Below are 13,477 nucleotides of genomic sequence, written 5' to 3'. Positions count from 1 at the left end.
GCTCACAGGCGCGAATGCAACGCCCATTTCCGGTAGTTGCGGTGTCCACCTTGGGACCCAGCCAATCCCTGCACCGCGCAAAGAGCTTTCTGCACCAGCGCGTCCGACGCGTTTGCGTTTGGTTCGGCCCACGCCGACTAAGGTGGCCCCGCTTCCGCTAAACACTACCTAGGTACCTTGGGTAGGTACACTAAGGTAGGCGAGCACCTTTGATGGCGGTAACTGAACATCACCCACCTCACTGCATCTCGCCGCGCCCCGACGTCTCACTCCCCTGACGCATTGCCCATGAGACTCCGAGACCGAGGATAATCGCCATTTCACAAAATGCCCGCCGACGACAGGACCGGAAAGCAGGCTGCCGCACAGCAGGCTGTCGACATCCTCCACGAGATCTCTGTCATTCTCGTAAGTCCTCGCTGCCGCGCCTGGCTCACGCTCCTGGAGATCTTACTCTGACCATTTTCACGTGAAGAACTGCCATCTGGACCGCCGCACGCTCTCAATCTGCATCTCCATGATTGAGAATGGTGTCAACCCCGAGGCTCTGGCAGTAAGTAGTAGGATGTACCGTGCCGTGCAAACGCCCCAAGCTCATGTGTGTACTATTCAGACTGTCGTCAAGGAGTTGAGGAAGGAGGCCCAAGAGGTGGATGCGCAGATTGCTTCCCGTCGTCGATGAGGGAGGATACACGATGGTCTACCCGAGGCGCTTGATCATGACAGTCACAACATTAGGAGACGGTTAGGATGGACGGAAACAACGATTTCACGGCGTTCTTTGGCGTTGGTTTTGTTCAAAATCGTTGATATTCTATTATGGAGACTTCCTAGAACCCAGTCTCCATGGGTGTACGAAATTCAATGTCCCACTTCAGGGCTGGCAAATCTGGCCTCCTGAGAACGCCGGCATCCAGAACCCAACCAAAGCTATGCCCGCCATCCAAACCATGACCTATGAAACCCGTATGTCCAGACTATGATACCGTCACATGCCCCTTTGCGCCGTTCTCGATCCCGTCGCACAACCCGAGCGATACACCTCATCATTCATAACATGACGGCACGTCTGCCAGATCAACGGTGACCAATGAGCATGAAGTCATTGTCATCGTCATCGTCGTCGTCGTCTTCCTCATCATACTCATCGTCCTCTTCCTCCAAGTCGGTAGACATGGAATCGCTGTCTTCTTCAGACCTACGTTGAAACCGACCCCAAAGGTTCAGTATATCGTTGTCTGATTCCTCCTCCTCGATCGCGCCATGCAAAGGGTTTCGTGCGAGACTCGGTGGTAGGCCGGGTGTAGGCGCTGGAGAGGCTGATCTTGCCAAGCGATCTAGCACCAAGAACCGTGCCTGTGCCTCATTTGAGGCGTGTGAAGAATGTCGGCGCCTTCCAATGGTGGTGCCCGTGGCAGTCCCGTCAGTGGCGATAGTTGACGAAGGGTCTAGGATCCCTGTACTGCCGTCCGTGGCCCCAGCCAACGGACTGTCCAAGATTGCAGCCATCTCCAAAATGGCAGCAGGCGTTGGAGGGTCGATTGGAAGTGGCCGTGTGGTCGTTGCCCCATCCCTTCCACCGCGGCTGGGAATAGCTTGTGCGGTAGCTGCGCCTTCTCTTCCGCCGCTGATCTGCAGTTCTACCGTGTTGTACGAGGTGCATATGGCGCACTTGAGGCCCAACCAGTGATAAGGTACTGAGCTGCGTCCACTGCAGTCATTGCAAAGAACCGTAGCGCGCGTATCCCTGAATTCTGGAGGCATGGGCTGGCTCAGAATCGCCAACTCCAACTGGCGAAATTGGCTTTGCATGTTCAACAAAGTCTTGTTGCAGATTGGACACTTGTATGACCGCAACATGTGTTCGTCATAGCATCTCTTGTGAATGCTGTGACCACAGGGCATGAACACGACAGGCTTGGGAGAGGTGAACATGTAATCTCCACAAATTGGACAGTCGCAGTCTGTCGAACGTTCGATACACTTGTGTGAATGCTGAATCGATATTGAGATGCAAGCACAGCATTTCTAGAGCTCAGGGTCAGCAGTAGTCCACCTCGTAGCGCAAAGAAGAGTGTAGTCACCTTGCAATGGAAGAAGTCCTTCCCGATGCCTCTTCCTTTCCTACAAATGCCGCAATCGCTGCAGTGGTAAATACTCTTGGTTGGATCATCGTCCCACAGCTTGCATACGTTGCAGTAGTAGCGAGCGGCGGTCACGCCACAGTTGACGCAAACCTCTGACGCCCTTTGAGGACAAGCACAGAGCATGCAGAGCATGTTTTTGGTTTCCTTCCTAATGAGAGTGTGATCCTCGACAGCGTCATGACAAAACCGACATGTGTACCACTTGTTGCAAGTCGAGCATTGCAGCTTAATGTTGCGCTTGTAGTGCTGGCAGCCCAGAACCCTTGCGCCCTCGACCTCTCCAGGAATCGTAGGCTTTGCAGGGGCGTAGGTTGGCCTGACATCTTCTGCCGTCAACACAAACTTTTCCGGGGAGGATGGCTCCCCTGGAGGATGCTGCCAGAACTTCAGGGACTCCAGGGGTCCCGATGGGAGTGTTTGTTCCCACGCTTCGCCGGCCGGCAGAGCATCCACAGGCGGGTCGCCTTGTTGGGGAGCAACACGGGACTTGCGGTAGCCCTCCATCAGCACCTCGTGCATGAGCCTGGCCTTTTCCTCCCCCCGTATCTCCTGGCCTTGGATTTCGATAAGGCGCTTTCGCAATGCGCCCATGCCATCGTCGGCCGGCAAGGCCTCACGCTTGGGGACCTGCATCGGGACGGTGATGGGGAAGGATTCCGGGGGCGCACGTGCTGGTTCGGACGGGGGCTGCTCGGCTTCGACGGTCGGCGATAGAGTATCTGCGCTGAGAGGTCGGTCCGGAGGAGTCACCGCAGGCGCATCGGTCGCATGCCGAGGGGCGGGGGCTTCCGAGTCGCTGGCAACCGCGAGGTTGTCGGAGGAAGAAGCGTCGGGCTCGGGGACGAGAGTGGTTCTCGAAATCTCAGAAAAGCGGCGTGCTTGCCGGAGGACCGGGTTGATGATGAACTCGGAGACCAAAGAAGACATTGGGGACGGGGCGTCTTCTGGATCTAGGTTCGGATGACCGAGTTGGCTACGCAGCAAGTGACACTCGGTTGTATGACAAGGCGTACATCCAGAGCGACAGGCAGCAAGAAGAGGAGGAGTAGGTTGGCCGGGGAGGCTCGGGAAAGATATACAAAGGAGCGGTGGTGGTAGAGGCGGTGGTAGTAGCGGTGGTAGAGTTGGTGTCGGTAGTGGTACGGTCCCGGTCGATTGGATGCAGACGAGATGACATAAGATGGTCTCGAACTCCAGTGCGCTGGCTTGTCGTCGGCGGCGGCGCTCGTCGGGGTGGACGCAGTGGGGATGAACTGCGGCAGGACAAGACGAGACAAGTGCAGTCAGGCCAAGACGAGCGACTGTTTGTCTAGCACAAGTGTCGGAGAGCCGAAGTCTGCACCGCAATGGGGTCGGTAAGAGTCAACAGCGACTAAGACTTCGATTTGACGACGGATCAACCCAGACCAGACGGGGCCAGGAGGGGGGACGGAGCGGACGGGAAGGGACAAAAGACATGTGATGCGCCTGGCTGGAGATTCCGCATGCGGCTTGAAGTCGAGAGGCTTGACCGGCGGGGCTGATTGGCCGCGACCGGTCCGGCACAGGCAACAGGCAACGACCCCCTTTTTTCTTCCCTGAGGGTGGTGGTGCCCGGGTGAAGAACACCGCTGGACGGGTATTCCTCGTCTGCGCAGTTCTTTACTGTGTGCCTGATTATCTAAGACACCCGACGGAGTGCCTTGCAGAACCTAAGGTACCTACTGCGGTGACTATCTTACGGAGTAAGGCACGCAGAGGGAAGCTGAGCATCTGAGAAGGAAGAAAACATATTCTTGCTTCTCTGTCCACGCACGACCCAGCATCCCGCCGCCCAAGACTCCGCCCATTGTCGCGACTCTGGAGGTTGCACACACCGACGCCCGAGTCCTGAGCCCACCCTCCGCCGACTTTTGCCTTGCACCGTACGGCAAGGAAGACGCGGTGGATGCCCATCGATGTGCACTGGCATTTCCGGCAGGGTCCGAAAACAGGGACCCCATCCAGAGGCCCGGAAGGGTTAGCGCCGCCAGAGCTTCGGCCAGAGGAGCCACAGCTGTCAACTTGAAGACAAGACATTGTGCTTCTGACGCTTCTTACGTGGATGATGGCCTGTGTGTCTGTTCCGCATCGCCTGGCGGCATCGTGTGGCCTTGGATGGGACGGGCATCCCGTTATGGCTTGGTGCTAGGAAGCAGTAGGAAAGGCACGCGTGCCTGGGGGCGTTAGTCAGCTCGGATTGAGGACAGACAGACAGTGATGGCCAACTACACAGCATGCCGTCACCATGTGCCTTATCAGTATCCGTGCCGACGAGTAGTATTTGTAGTCGGGGCCCAGAACTCAGGATGAGATGCAGCGTGGGAGGATGCTCGATATAGGAGGCTGATCACACAGCGGGCGACGATGCACCGTGGGGACTTTAGGGGGAGGCAGCTGTGGGGGCAGGGGGTAATGGAGGGGCCATTTTGTGATTTAGGGCCATTCAGGGCCATTCCACCGAGAGGGAATGCGTGTCCCGTCCGCCAAAGGACGCAGCTTCGTCCAATGGCAGCCCCCAAATCGATTGGCCGGCTCCCGGGGACTGGATTCGCGTAAAGTGCGGGTTGGTCTGGAAGGGAGGGATACCGTGTCGGTTGGTGCATAGGTGGCATTTATTTCGTGTGTCCAGCAAGGGGGCGCTCCTACGCTCCTCCAGCTGGGTACGCTCCATGGCTTCTACCTTGTTGCTTGCTCTGCCACTGCCTGCCTGCCTCGACGGATACCTGGCCCTTGCCTTAGATGCTCCCGATTTAGCAGGGCCTCACCAAAAAATTCCCCCGTCATCCAATTGCCCAGGTCCATATTAACTGGATGATTCCCTTTCAGCTGTCCACTTCTCGAGGTCCTTCTTCCTTCAGCAACCCCTTCACGATCTTGTTGATGAGGAGCTGGACATCCCGTAGCCCCAGGAGCACACCATTCACTTTTGCTTGAGGTGCGGCTTCATTTGGCTCTGTGGTCCTTTCTTACCGTCTTCTCCAGTCCGGAGAATTTCAGGTTCCTACTTTTATTTTTACACTTTGAGTCTTGACTCGTCCGATCCTTAACGCGGAAAGCTCAGAGCTCCTGTTCCTGTTCTTGGAGCTTGACTCTCTCGCCTTCCCTACCACACACCCCCTAAAACCGCGTTCGTCAAGACCTCTGGTCTTTCCGTCTCTTCCAGTCAGTAGGTCGCCCTTCCACTGCATTCCTGCCCTCTTCAGCCCTTCCGTTTGCTGACCTTGCCTTTGCGCAGTCATGGCTGCCGAGAAGACAGTGATCGCGTCCGGCGCAGACGTCGGCGATGGCGTCAGACGAAGAGCCGCCCCCCAGGGCCAGTCAGTTCCCGTAACGGCTGCCCCTGAGACCGATGACAAGAAGAAGTACGCCAAGAAGGTAATTGGCCCCTGTTTCGAGCCTGTTCTTTGTCCATACGAGAGAGCTCCGTGCTGACGACATAACCCCCCAGCAAACATCATTTTTCGACGAGTGGGAGGTAGTCATTGCTCCTCTCATCTTCACGGCCGTCGCAATCTTCACCCGACTCTGGAAGATTGGCATTAGCGATATTGTCACTTGGGACGAGGCGCATTTTGGCAAGTTCGGAAGCCACTACATCAAGCATGAATACTACTTCGACGTCCACCCGCCCCTGGGCAAGATGCTCGTTGGTCTGTCTGGAGTTCTCGCTGGCTACAATGGATCTTTCGAGTTCAAGTCTGGCGAGAAGTACCCCGAGGATGTGAACTACACCTTCATGAGAGCTTTCAACGCTTTCTTCGGCATTGTCTGCATTCCCATGGCCTACTTCACTGCTCGCGAATTGAAGCTGAGACGCCCCGCCGTCTGGCTCGTCACCCTTATGGTCTTGTGCGAGAACTCCTACACCACCATCAGCCGCTTCATCCTTCTCGACTCGATGCTGCTTTGCGGAACTTTCGCCACAGTCCTCTGCTGGTCCAAGTTCCACAACCAGCGTCACAACTCCTTCGAGCCCGAATGGTTCTTCTGGCTGTTCATGACGGGTCTCAGCATTGGCTGTGTCTGCAGTGTCAAGCTCGTCGGCCTCTTCGTCACTTCCCTCGTTGGTCTCTACACCATTGAGGACCTCTGGAACAAGTTCGGCGATGTTCGCATGCCCGTCACTACCCTCGGCGCACATGTCGCTACTCGCGTCGTCGGCCTCATCATCCTCCCGTTCCTGGTTTACATGCTCACTTTCGCCATGCACTTCGCCATTCTCGACCACACCGGCCCTGGCGATGCGCAGATGAGCTCCCTCTTCCAGGCCAACCTCAAGGGCACCGAGGTCGGCAAGAACAGCCCTCTCGAGATTGCCTACGGATCTCGCGCCACGATCAAGAACATGGGCTACGGAGGTGGTCTGCTTCACTCCCACGTCCAGACCTACCCCGAAGGTTCCGGCCAGCAGCAGGTCACTTGCTACCACCACAAGGATGCCAACAACGACTGGTTTTTCTACCCCAATCGCCACGACGAGGACTACGACGCGGAGGCTCCCGTCCGCTTCATTGGCGACGGCAGCACCATCCGCCTGATCCACGCCCAGACTGGTCGCAACCTCCACTCTCACGAGATCGCCGCCCCCATTACCAAGGCCGACAAGGAGGTCTCTTCCTACGGCAACCTGACCATCGGCGATGACAAGGACCACTGGCAGGTTGAGGTTGTTCGCGATGTTGCCTCGCGCGACCGCAGCCGCATCCGCACTCTCACCACCGCATTCCGCCTTAGACACCCGGTCCTCGGCTGCTACCTTCGCGCTGGAAATGTGAACCTGCCTCAGTGGGGTTTCAAGCAGATCGAGGTTACCTGCACCAAGACCAACAACCCCAAGGACACCTACACCCACTGGAACGTCGAGGCTCACTGGAACGACAAGCGTAAGCGCTCATCAATGCAGACTACGATACAGCCCTTGCTAACCTAAACCTAGTCCCCCCCGCCGATGCCGGTTCCTACAAGTCTCCCTTCCTCCACGACTTCATCCACCTCAACGTCGCCATGATGACCTCCAACAACGCCCTGGTCCCCGACCCTGATAAGCAGGATGACCTCGCTTCCCAGTGGTGGCAGTGGCCCATCCTGCACGTTGGTCTGCGCATGTGCGGCTGGGACGACAGCATCGTCAAGTACTTTCTGCTCGGCAACCCCCTCGTCTACTGGGGTAGCACAGCCGGCCTTGGAGTCTTCGGCCTCGTCGTCCTCTGGTACCTCGTCCGCTGGCAGCGTGGCTACAGCGACCTGAACGAGAAGGAGCTTGACCAGATCCACTATGCGGGAGTCTACCCCGTTGCCGGTTGGGTCCTGCACTACCTCCCCTTCATCGTCATGGCTCGCGTCACCTACGTCCACCACTACTACCCGGCGCTCTACTTTGCCATCCTCACCTTCGGCTTCCTGGCTGACTGGTTCCTCCGCAACAAGCAGCAGGCCATCCAGTACGGCGTCTACGGAGCGCTGTACGCGGCTGTCATTGGTCTCTACATCTTGTTCAGCCCCATCTGCTTCGGCATGACGGGCCCCAACAAGCAGTACAGCTACATGAAGTGGTTCGATACCTGGAGGATGTCTGACTAAAGCACTCTTGGAGGTAATCTATGGTGGAGGCTTCTTCTATCAAACCGGTCCATGGATGGACCCTGTACTTGAAAGGGCGAAAACAAACTTCCATTTTCCCCACCCAACTCTATGTAAGGATATGGGCGATGATGAGCGCGTCGACGTAAAGATATACATCTTGAGATAGGGGAAGATGAAGAGGAGGTAGACGGCGGAAAGAGACTTCCGTACATAATGCAACATGAACTGTTTTCTTGCTTCCATTGAGGATAAATAGTCCGCTTTGCTTGCGTACGTGAACGTGTATTAAAATTATAGTAATAGTACAATGATGGACGAACAGAGAAGTCACTTGGGGGGTTTGCAAAAAAACTCATACTTGCTGATGACCTGACCTTGGGTATCACTGTCCTTCCCGTGTACGATTTTGTTTTCTTCTCTTGCGGCCCTATCTAACAACAGCCGCCGCCGGATCCCTTGCTTGCGTCGCCCCCTAGCCTGACCTGCCTGTTGCCGCCGGCGCTGGGTCCTTTGACGCCGGATCGTCTGTCATTAAGGTCGTATTTGCCGGCCTGGATGTTGTTATATATCCTCTCGGCAACTCTCATAAACGCCTTTTCGACATTCTCGCCGCTCTTAGCACTCGTCTCGACGTACTCAAACACGCCATTCTTCTTGGCCCAGTCCTCGGCCTCCTCGCGAGTGACTTCGCGCTTGTTGTCGGCCTCCTGGGTCAAATCGGCCTTGTTGCCGACCAAGATCACGACGATGTCGGGCTCGGCGATCTGGCGCAGGTCGTTGAGCCAGTCGGTGACGTGCTGGAAGGTCTGCTTGCGGGACAGGTCGAAGACGAGGAGGGCGCCGCTGGCGCCGCGGAAGTAGGAGCGGGTAACGGATTTGTACGTCTCCTGGCCGGCCGTGTCCCACAGACTGAGCTTCATGTGCTTCTGCGGGGCGTCGGGGTCGACGGGTTCGGGTGCCAGGCGAGGGGGCTCGGGCAGGCCGTTCGAAACCGAATCATCTGTTTTGTTGGTCTTCTGGGAGGAGGGGCGGGCGAGGGGCGGCGCGGGCTGGGTTTTCGGGGGGCCCACGGGGACGATGCGGGAGCCGAACTCGACGCCGATTGTCACGTCGTGGTGCGGGGAGAAGCGTCCCTCGCAGAGACGGATGGTGAGGCTGGACTTGCCGCAGCCCGAGTCGCCAATGCAGACGAGCTTAGCGATATAATCCCATGGTGGAGACGACATGGCCCTTTGCAGTGATGCGTGTGCGGGTAGGGTCGAAGGGTTCGGGAGCGAAGAAGGAGGGGGTGGAAGAACGGTGATGTCGTCCGTGTGAGATGTAGGGGGTGAGCTCTATTGCCCGCGAGACCGGGCTTTGCTGATGGTTCGGAGGGGATGGATGGGCGTTGTTTCGTTGGTTGGTCTGATGTCGGGAAAGCGTCAGAGGCCGTTGTAGCTATCGGGTGGTTTGTCGGAGCACGTGTTCAGAAAAGGCCTGGCTGGCAGGCTGACAAGGGGTTGAGAGCAGGAGCGGATTTGAAAATGTTCCACGGCTGTCGTCTGTTCTCGTTGATGCTGGTCTCCCGTCTCTCCACGAGGAAACGTTCGAGGGTAGCTGCCGGCTAAGGTCTACTTCGGGGCAGCTTCGAGGAAACAGAGCACCCAAGAAAGATAGTCTGGTTGCAAAGTTCGTGGAGGATGGCGTTCCAATGGTGAATGAAATGGCGAGGTATGTATCACGCTGGATGATGTTTAAGACGGGCCCCTGTCACAGGCTAGCCAGAAGACGACAGAGCCCCAATTAAAAGGTGGACCGATGACCAGGGAATGGAGTGCGGCAGGGATGAGCATGGTGTTATCAGTGACGCAAGTGCAGGGCGATAAGGAGAAGCAAGAGGGCGGCAAGGGCAACGGGTGGTGGCTGGCAGGAACCAAGCCGACCGTCGACGTCTACCCGCTAGGTGCGGTGCAAAGGAGTGGCAGCGGACTCAGCAGTCAGTTGACGATGGTAGGCTGGCCATGACTGAATGGAATGACTCGGGATGCGGGCTGGGCGGGTTGCTGTGTCTCACGCCGGGACAGGTCAGTGCCATGCAGCAGCAGCAATAGCGATAGCAACAGCAGCAGCAATAGCAACAACAAAAGGGGCAGCCCGGCATCGCTCAAGAACCCGAGAAGAAACGGCAACAGGAGCCACAAAGCTGACCGTGATTGACCTGAGGCTGATTCAAACGGTCAAAGACTGCGCGAGTCCTCTCCTTTGCATTGCGCCTTTGTTTGACTTTTGGTTGGATCTCTGATGCAAGTCAACCTGCATGCAACTTTACCTTGAAGGATACCTTTCCCTCCCTCCTCCACTCACCACCGGTTTTCGGGATTCCCAGCCGGGGAGGTCATGCTATGCCATGTACGGTACTTGTTGTGGTAAGTAAGCAGTCAAGCAGGAGGAGCCTGGGAGATGCTTTTGATGGTGCAAATGAGGCGGACGCAGAACTAGGGACTACCTTATGCAGTAAAGCGGTCCACAGCCGTCTGCGCTGCGCTGCGCAATGCGCCAGACGTGCCGCCTTATCGCCATCGACAAGTCCGATAAGTGCCGGCGGTGGGTGTCTCCCACGTCCCCTCCGCTGGAAACCCATGTTTTGAGTGGCTGGATTGTTAGCGAGAAAGGTACCCGTGGGCGGTGTTGGGTGTCGTGTGCTACCTGAGTGCCACTGTCCAGGCTGCATCAGCGCCCGCGCTGCCTAACGATCCAACTAAGGTACCTTAGCCCGCCTGAGGTGGGCTGCTTGCCTTGCCCATCCATGTTCCCCCATGTACTCCTTCCCTCACCGGTCCACTCATTCACCTACCTGCTTGGGTACTTCGGCTCGTCCTGCACCGCATGACCTCCGATTCATCTCTCCCGACACCATGGTGCGGATGCCCTTCTCACGAGCACCCCGGCCTTGTTTTCCATAATCTTTCTTGGAGGTCACTGATCTCGGTGCACGAGACGTCGTCTGCCCGAAAATTCGCTGCTCTTGCGGCGTATTCTGTTTGCGTATACCATTAGCTTCTCCGCCCGGCACCTCAAACATTCCTCCCGTTAACTCTGTCCGTCATCGTCATTCTCCAACCTTCGATACCCGGCCTTATTTACCCATCGTCCCGCGTTCCGACCGGTCCAAGAGCACGCGAAAATACTCTGAGGGGACGAGGTCCTCGCTAACCGCAGCACCATGTTTTCGGAATGTACGTCCTCCGTCCACCGCTCATTCTCTGCCATGCGGTGAACTAACAAGGTCCTCCTCAGATGCGTCCAGGTTCCTGGCGCAGTCACAGTCGCGGCTCTCCAACTTCGCAGGCCAGCAGCCCGACGGCAACGAAAACCCACCACGACACCCGAACGACTGGTCATCATCACGGCCTCCACGAAATGGCGGGCGCTCGTTTCTTGGCAGAGGCTACGCTGGAAACCCTTACCAACCGGGTGGCTCCCGCTTCGGGCAGTTAGGCTTCGCCTCCCGCATGTCCGCCGCCCAGGATGCGCCGCTGTTCCACAGCACGCTCGATGAGTACATGGAGGAAGACGACGAGGACGAGAGGGATCGTGAAGCAGCGGATATGGCCGCCCTGCACATGTCACGGCGCGTGGCTGCCGCGAGCAAAATGGCAGAGAGCTCTGAGACGGAACCGGACGCCAGCCGCGGCTCGCTGGAACAGAGCAGCGAAACACCCGGACGGAGGTATCAGGATAGAGGGCTGAGGAGAGGTATTCGCAGCAGCTGGAATGGGGCTAGGAGTTTCGGTGGGAGGAATCGCGGACGGGACGTCATAGACGAAGAAGCAGAGGACATTCCCCGCGAGGACTCCGACCGAACGTCGGACACCAATCCTAAGATGGTGGATATCGGACTAGACTCTCAGATCCAGGACGACGACCCATCTGCCTCTTTGCTGAACGAGGCAGTGACAGACTCAAGCCCGGCCCCGTTTCAGAAGTTCCAGCCTCGATCCGGGGATCGTAAAGTCCAGCTTAGGAGGGAAGCCACGCAGGAAGACGAGTTCGATGAGGCGCGTAGGGCCAGTTCTGATGACGAGACGCTGCCGGCTACCGTGCCTCTCATCGAGGGGGAGATCTTCAAGTACGACTCCTTTTTCGCATGGATATTCCTGATCGCGGTGGCTGGCTTGGTATCTACATTTGTGCTCGTCTGGCTTCACACTGGCACACCTAAGAAGGGCTGGGGCGACACCATCTACACGACATTACAAACATCTTTCCACATGCTGGCCGTCGATACGCTTATCTCCATCATCGTGTCACTCGTATGGCTCGCGGCGCTGCGATCATTCGCCCGACCACTTGCGATGCTGATCCTCGTTGCGGTGCCCATCATCATGTTCTCTTTCTCTTTGTACCCTTTCATCTCCAGCTACGAGGGCTCAACACACGGAGCGAGCTTCCAAGACAGGGCCATGCGATGGGCTGCCCTGGTTCCTGCCATATCAGCGTTTGTCTGGGTCTACACGGCTTACAAGGGCCGTCACGCGATCCGGCAAGCTGTCGAGATTCTCGAGTTCTCGACTAGGATCCTTGCCGCCAACCAGGCTCTGATGCTCCTTGGTTTCGCTTGCCTTGCCGTCATCGTGGTCTGGACGTGGGTTTGGATGTGGATGTTTTCGAGGATCTTCTTGGGCGGATACTTCTCGAGGAGACTGGCCAGGTTCATCATCAGCGTCTCTAGCTGGTGGCTCGGAATTTGGTTCGTCCTGATGTACATGTGGACCATCGGGGTGATCAACTCAGTGCAGAGAGCGACGACGGCTGCGACGGTATCTCAATGGTATTTCCACCGCAACGCGGCGCCTGCCCCGACGTCGAAGGAGATTGTGACGGCGGCGTTCAACCACGCTTCGACGACCATCTTTGGAAGTATCTGCGAGTCAACGCTGCTGGCGCTGCTGATCCGGGCGCCTCTTCTCGTGCTGCCTCGCAGGTTCGCTAACATCCTCCAACATGTTGCTGCCATGTGGATCCCGACCCCTATCGCAGCGCTCACGAATCCGATGACCATCACGTACGGTGCGATCCACTCGCAGAACCTTCACACGGCTGCTCGAGGGTTGAGCCAGATGGACTTCATCTCGCCGCAGCGGCCAACCACGACCCTGACACCGCAAGTGTTCAGCTCACGGCGGTCCAGCCACTCTCCTCTACTTCCGTACCGTTTAGCGAAGATGCTGCTGTACGCGACACGGTTCATTATGGCCACGGGGCTCGGTTTTGCGGGCTGGGTTATCACGGCAAAGCAGGTCAGGATCGCGCTGCCGGACGGCATGGGAGTGCGAGGGTCGGCGTACGCATACGTGGTTGGTCTTGTTGCCAGTTTCATTGGGTTTTCGGTTATGGGCGCAATGGAAGGTATTCTCAGCGGCATCCTGGACGCGGTAGTCATTTGCTACGGCAGCGAGCGGCGGATGGCCAGCGGAGGGGGCGCCTACTGCATGGAGGCGGCCTACCTATTTGGGGAGCGGAATAGGCGGGACGAACGGGGCCTGCCTTGATATATTGGTTATTTGCTTTCGGTATCGAGAAGATTGTATAGCTGCCAGGATGCGGGACGCAGTTTTGCCCATGCAGCGTGTTAGATGGTATAGATTGTCTGGTTGCAGACACTGATGCTTGGCTTTTCAATTTTGGCGCTTTGGACCTTTAGCTCATGCTCAATCAAACCCGAGGTTCATTCACTACGTTATGTA

At 57.1% G+C, this 13,477-nt stretch overlaps 5 protein-coding genes across 5 annotated transcripts; 3 read left to right on the top strand and 2 right to left on the bottom strand.

The window, feature by feature from the left end:
- Positions 1–327: 327 nt before the first annotated feature.
- On the top strand, positions 328–682 carry COL26b_001256 (uncharacterized protein; the record flags this gene model as incomplete). The annotated part of the gene is made up of 3 exons (XM_053174211.1): positions 328–408; positions 476–553; positions 614–682. The coding sequence occupies 3 exons, from the start codon at positions 328–330 to the stop codon at positions 680–682; spliced, it is 228 nt and encodes a 75-aa protein (XP_053041921.1).
- A 1,442-nt stretch (positions 683–2,124) lies between these two features.
- On the bottom strand, positions 2,125–3,074 carry COL26b_001255 (uncharacterized protein; the record flags this gene model as incomplete). Its single annotated transcript, XM_053174210.1, has 2 exons — positions 2,125–2,142; positions 2,193–3,074. 2 exons carry the CDS (start codon positions 3,072–3,074, stop codon positions 2,125–2,127), a joined length of 900 nt encoding a protein of 299 aa, XP_053041920.1.
- Positions 3,075–5,405: 2,331 nt separating this feature from the next.
- Positions 5,406–7,748, top strand: COL26b_001254 (uncharacterized protein; the record flags this gene model as incomplete). The annotated part of the gene is made up of 3 exons (XM_053174209.1): positions 5,406–5,543; positions 5,617–7,051; positions 7,105–7,748. 3 exons carry the CDS (start codon positions 5,406–5,408, stop codon positions 7,746–7,748), a joined length of 2,217 nt encoding a protein of 738 aa, XP_053041919.1.
- A 434-nt stretch (positions 7,749–8,182) lies between these two features.
- On the bottom strand, positions 8,183–8,977 carry COL26b_001253 (uncharacterized protein; the record flags this gene model as incomplete). Its single annotated transcript, XM_053174208.1, has 1 exon — positions 8,183–8,977. The coding sequence occupies one exon, from the start codon at positions 8,975–8,977 to the stop codon at positions 8,183–8,185; it is 795 nt and encodes a 264-aa protein (XP_053041918.1).
- A 1,976-nt stretch (positions 8,978–10,953) lies between these two features.
- COL26b_001252 (uncharacterized protein) lies at positions 10,954–13,282 on the top strand (the record flags this gene model as incomplete). Its single annotated transcript, XM_053174207.1, has 2 exons — positions 10,954–10,966; positions 11,028–13,282. 2 exons carry the CDS (start codon positions 10,954–10,956, stop codon positions 13,280–13,282), a joined length of 2,268 nt encoding a protein of 755 aa, XP_053041917.1.
- Between the last annotated feature and the right edge of the window lie 195 nt (positions 13,283–13,477).

The sequence above is a fragment of the Colletotrichum chrysophilum genome (assembly GCF_026319265.1).
Source record: "Colletotrichum chrysophilum strain AFK26 chromosome Unknown scaffold_5, whole genome shotgun sequence".
Lineage (NCBI taxonomy): Eukaryota > Fungi > Ascomycota > Sordariomycetes > Glomerellales > Glomerellaceae > Colletotrichum > Colletotrichum chrysophilum.
This window is presented reverse-complemented; position numbering and strand designations above follow the sequence as displayed.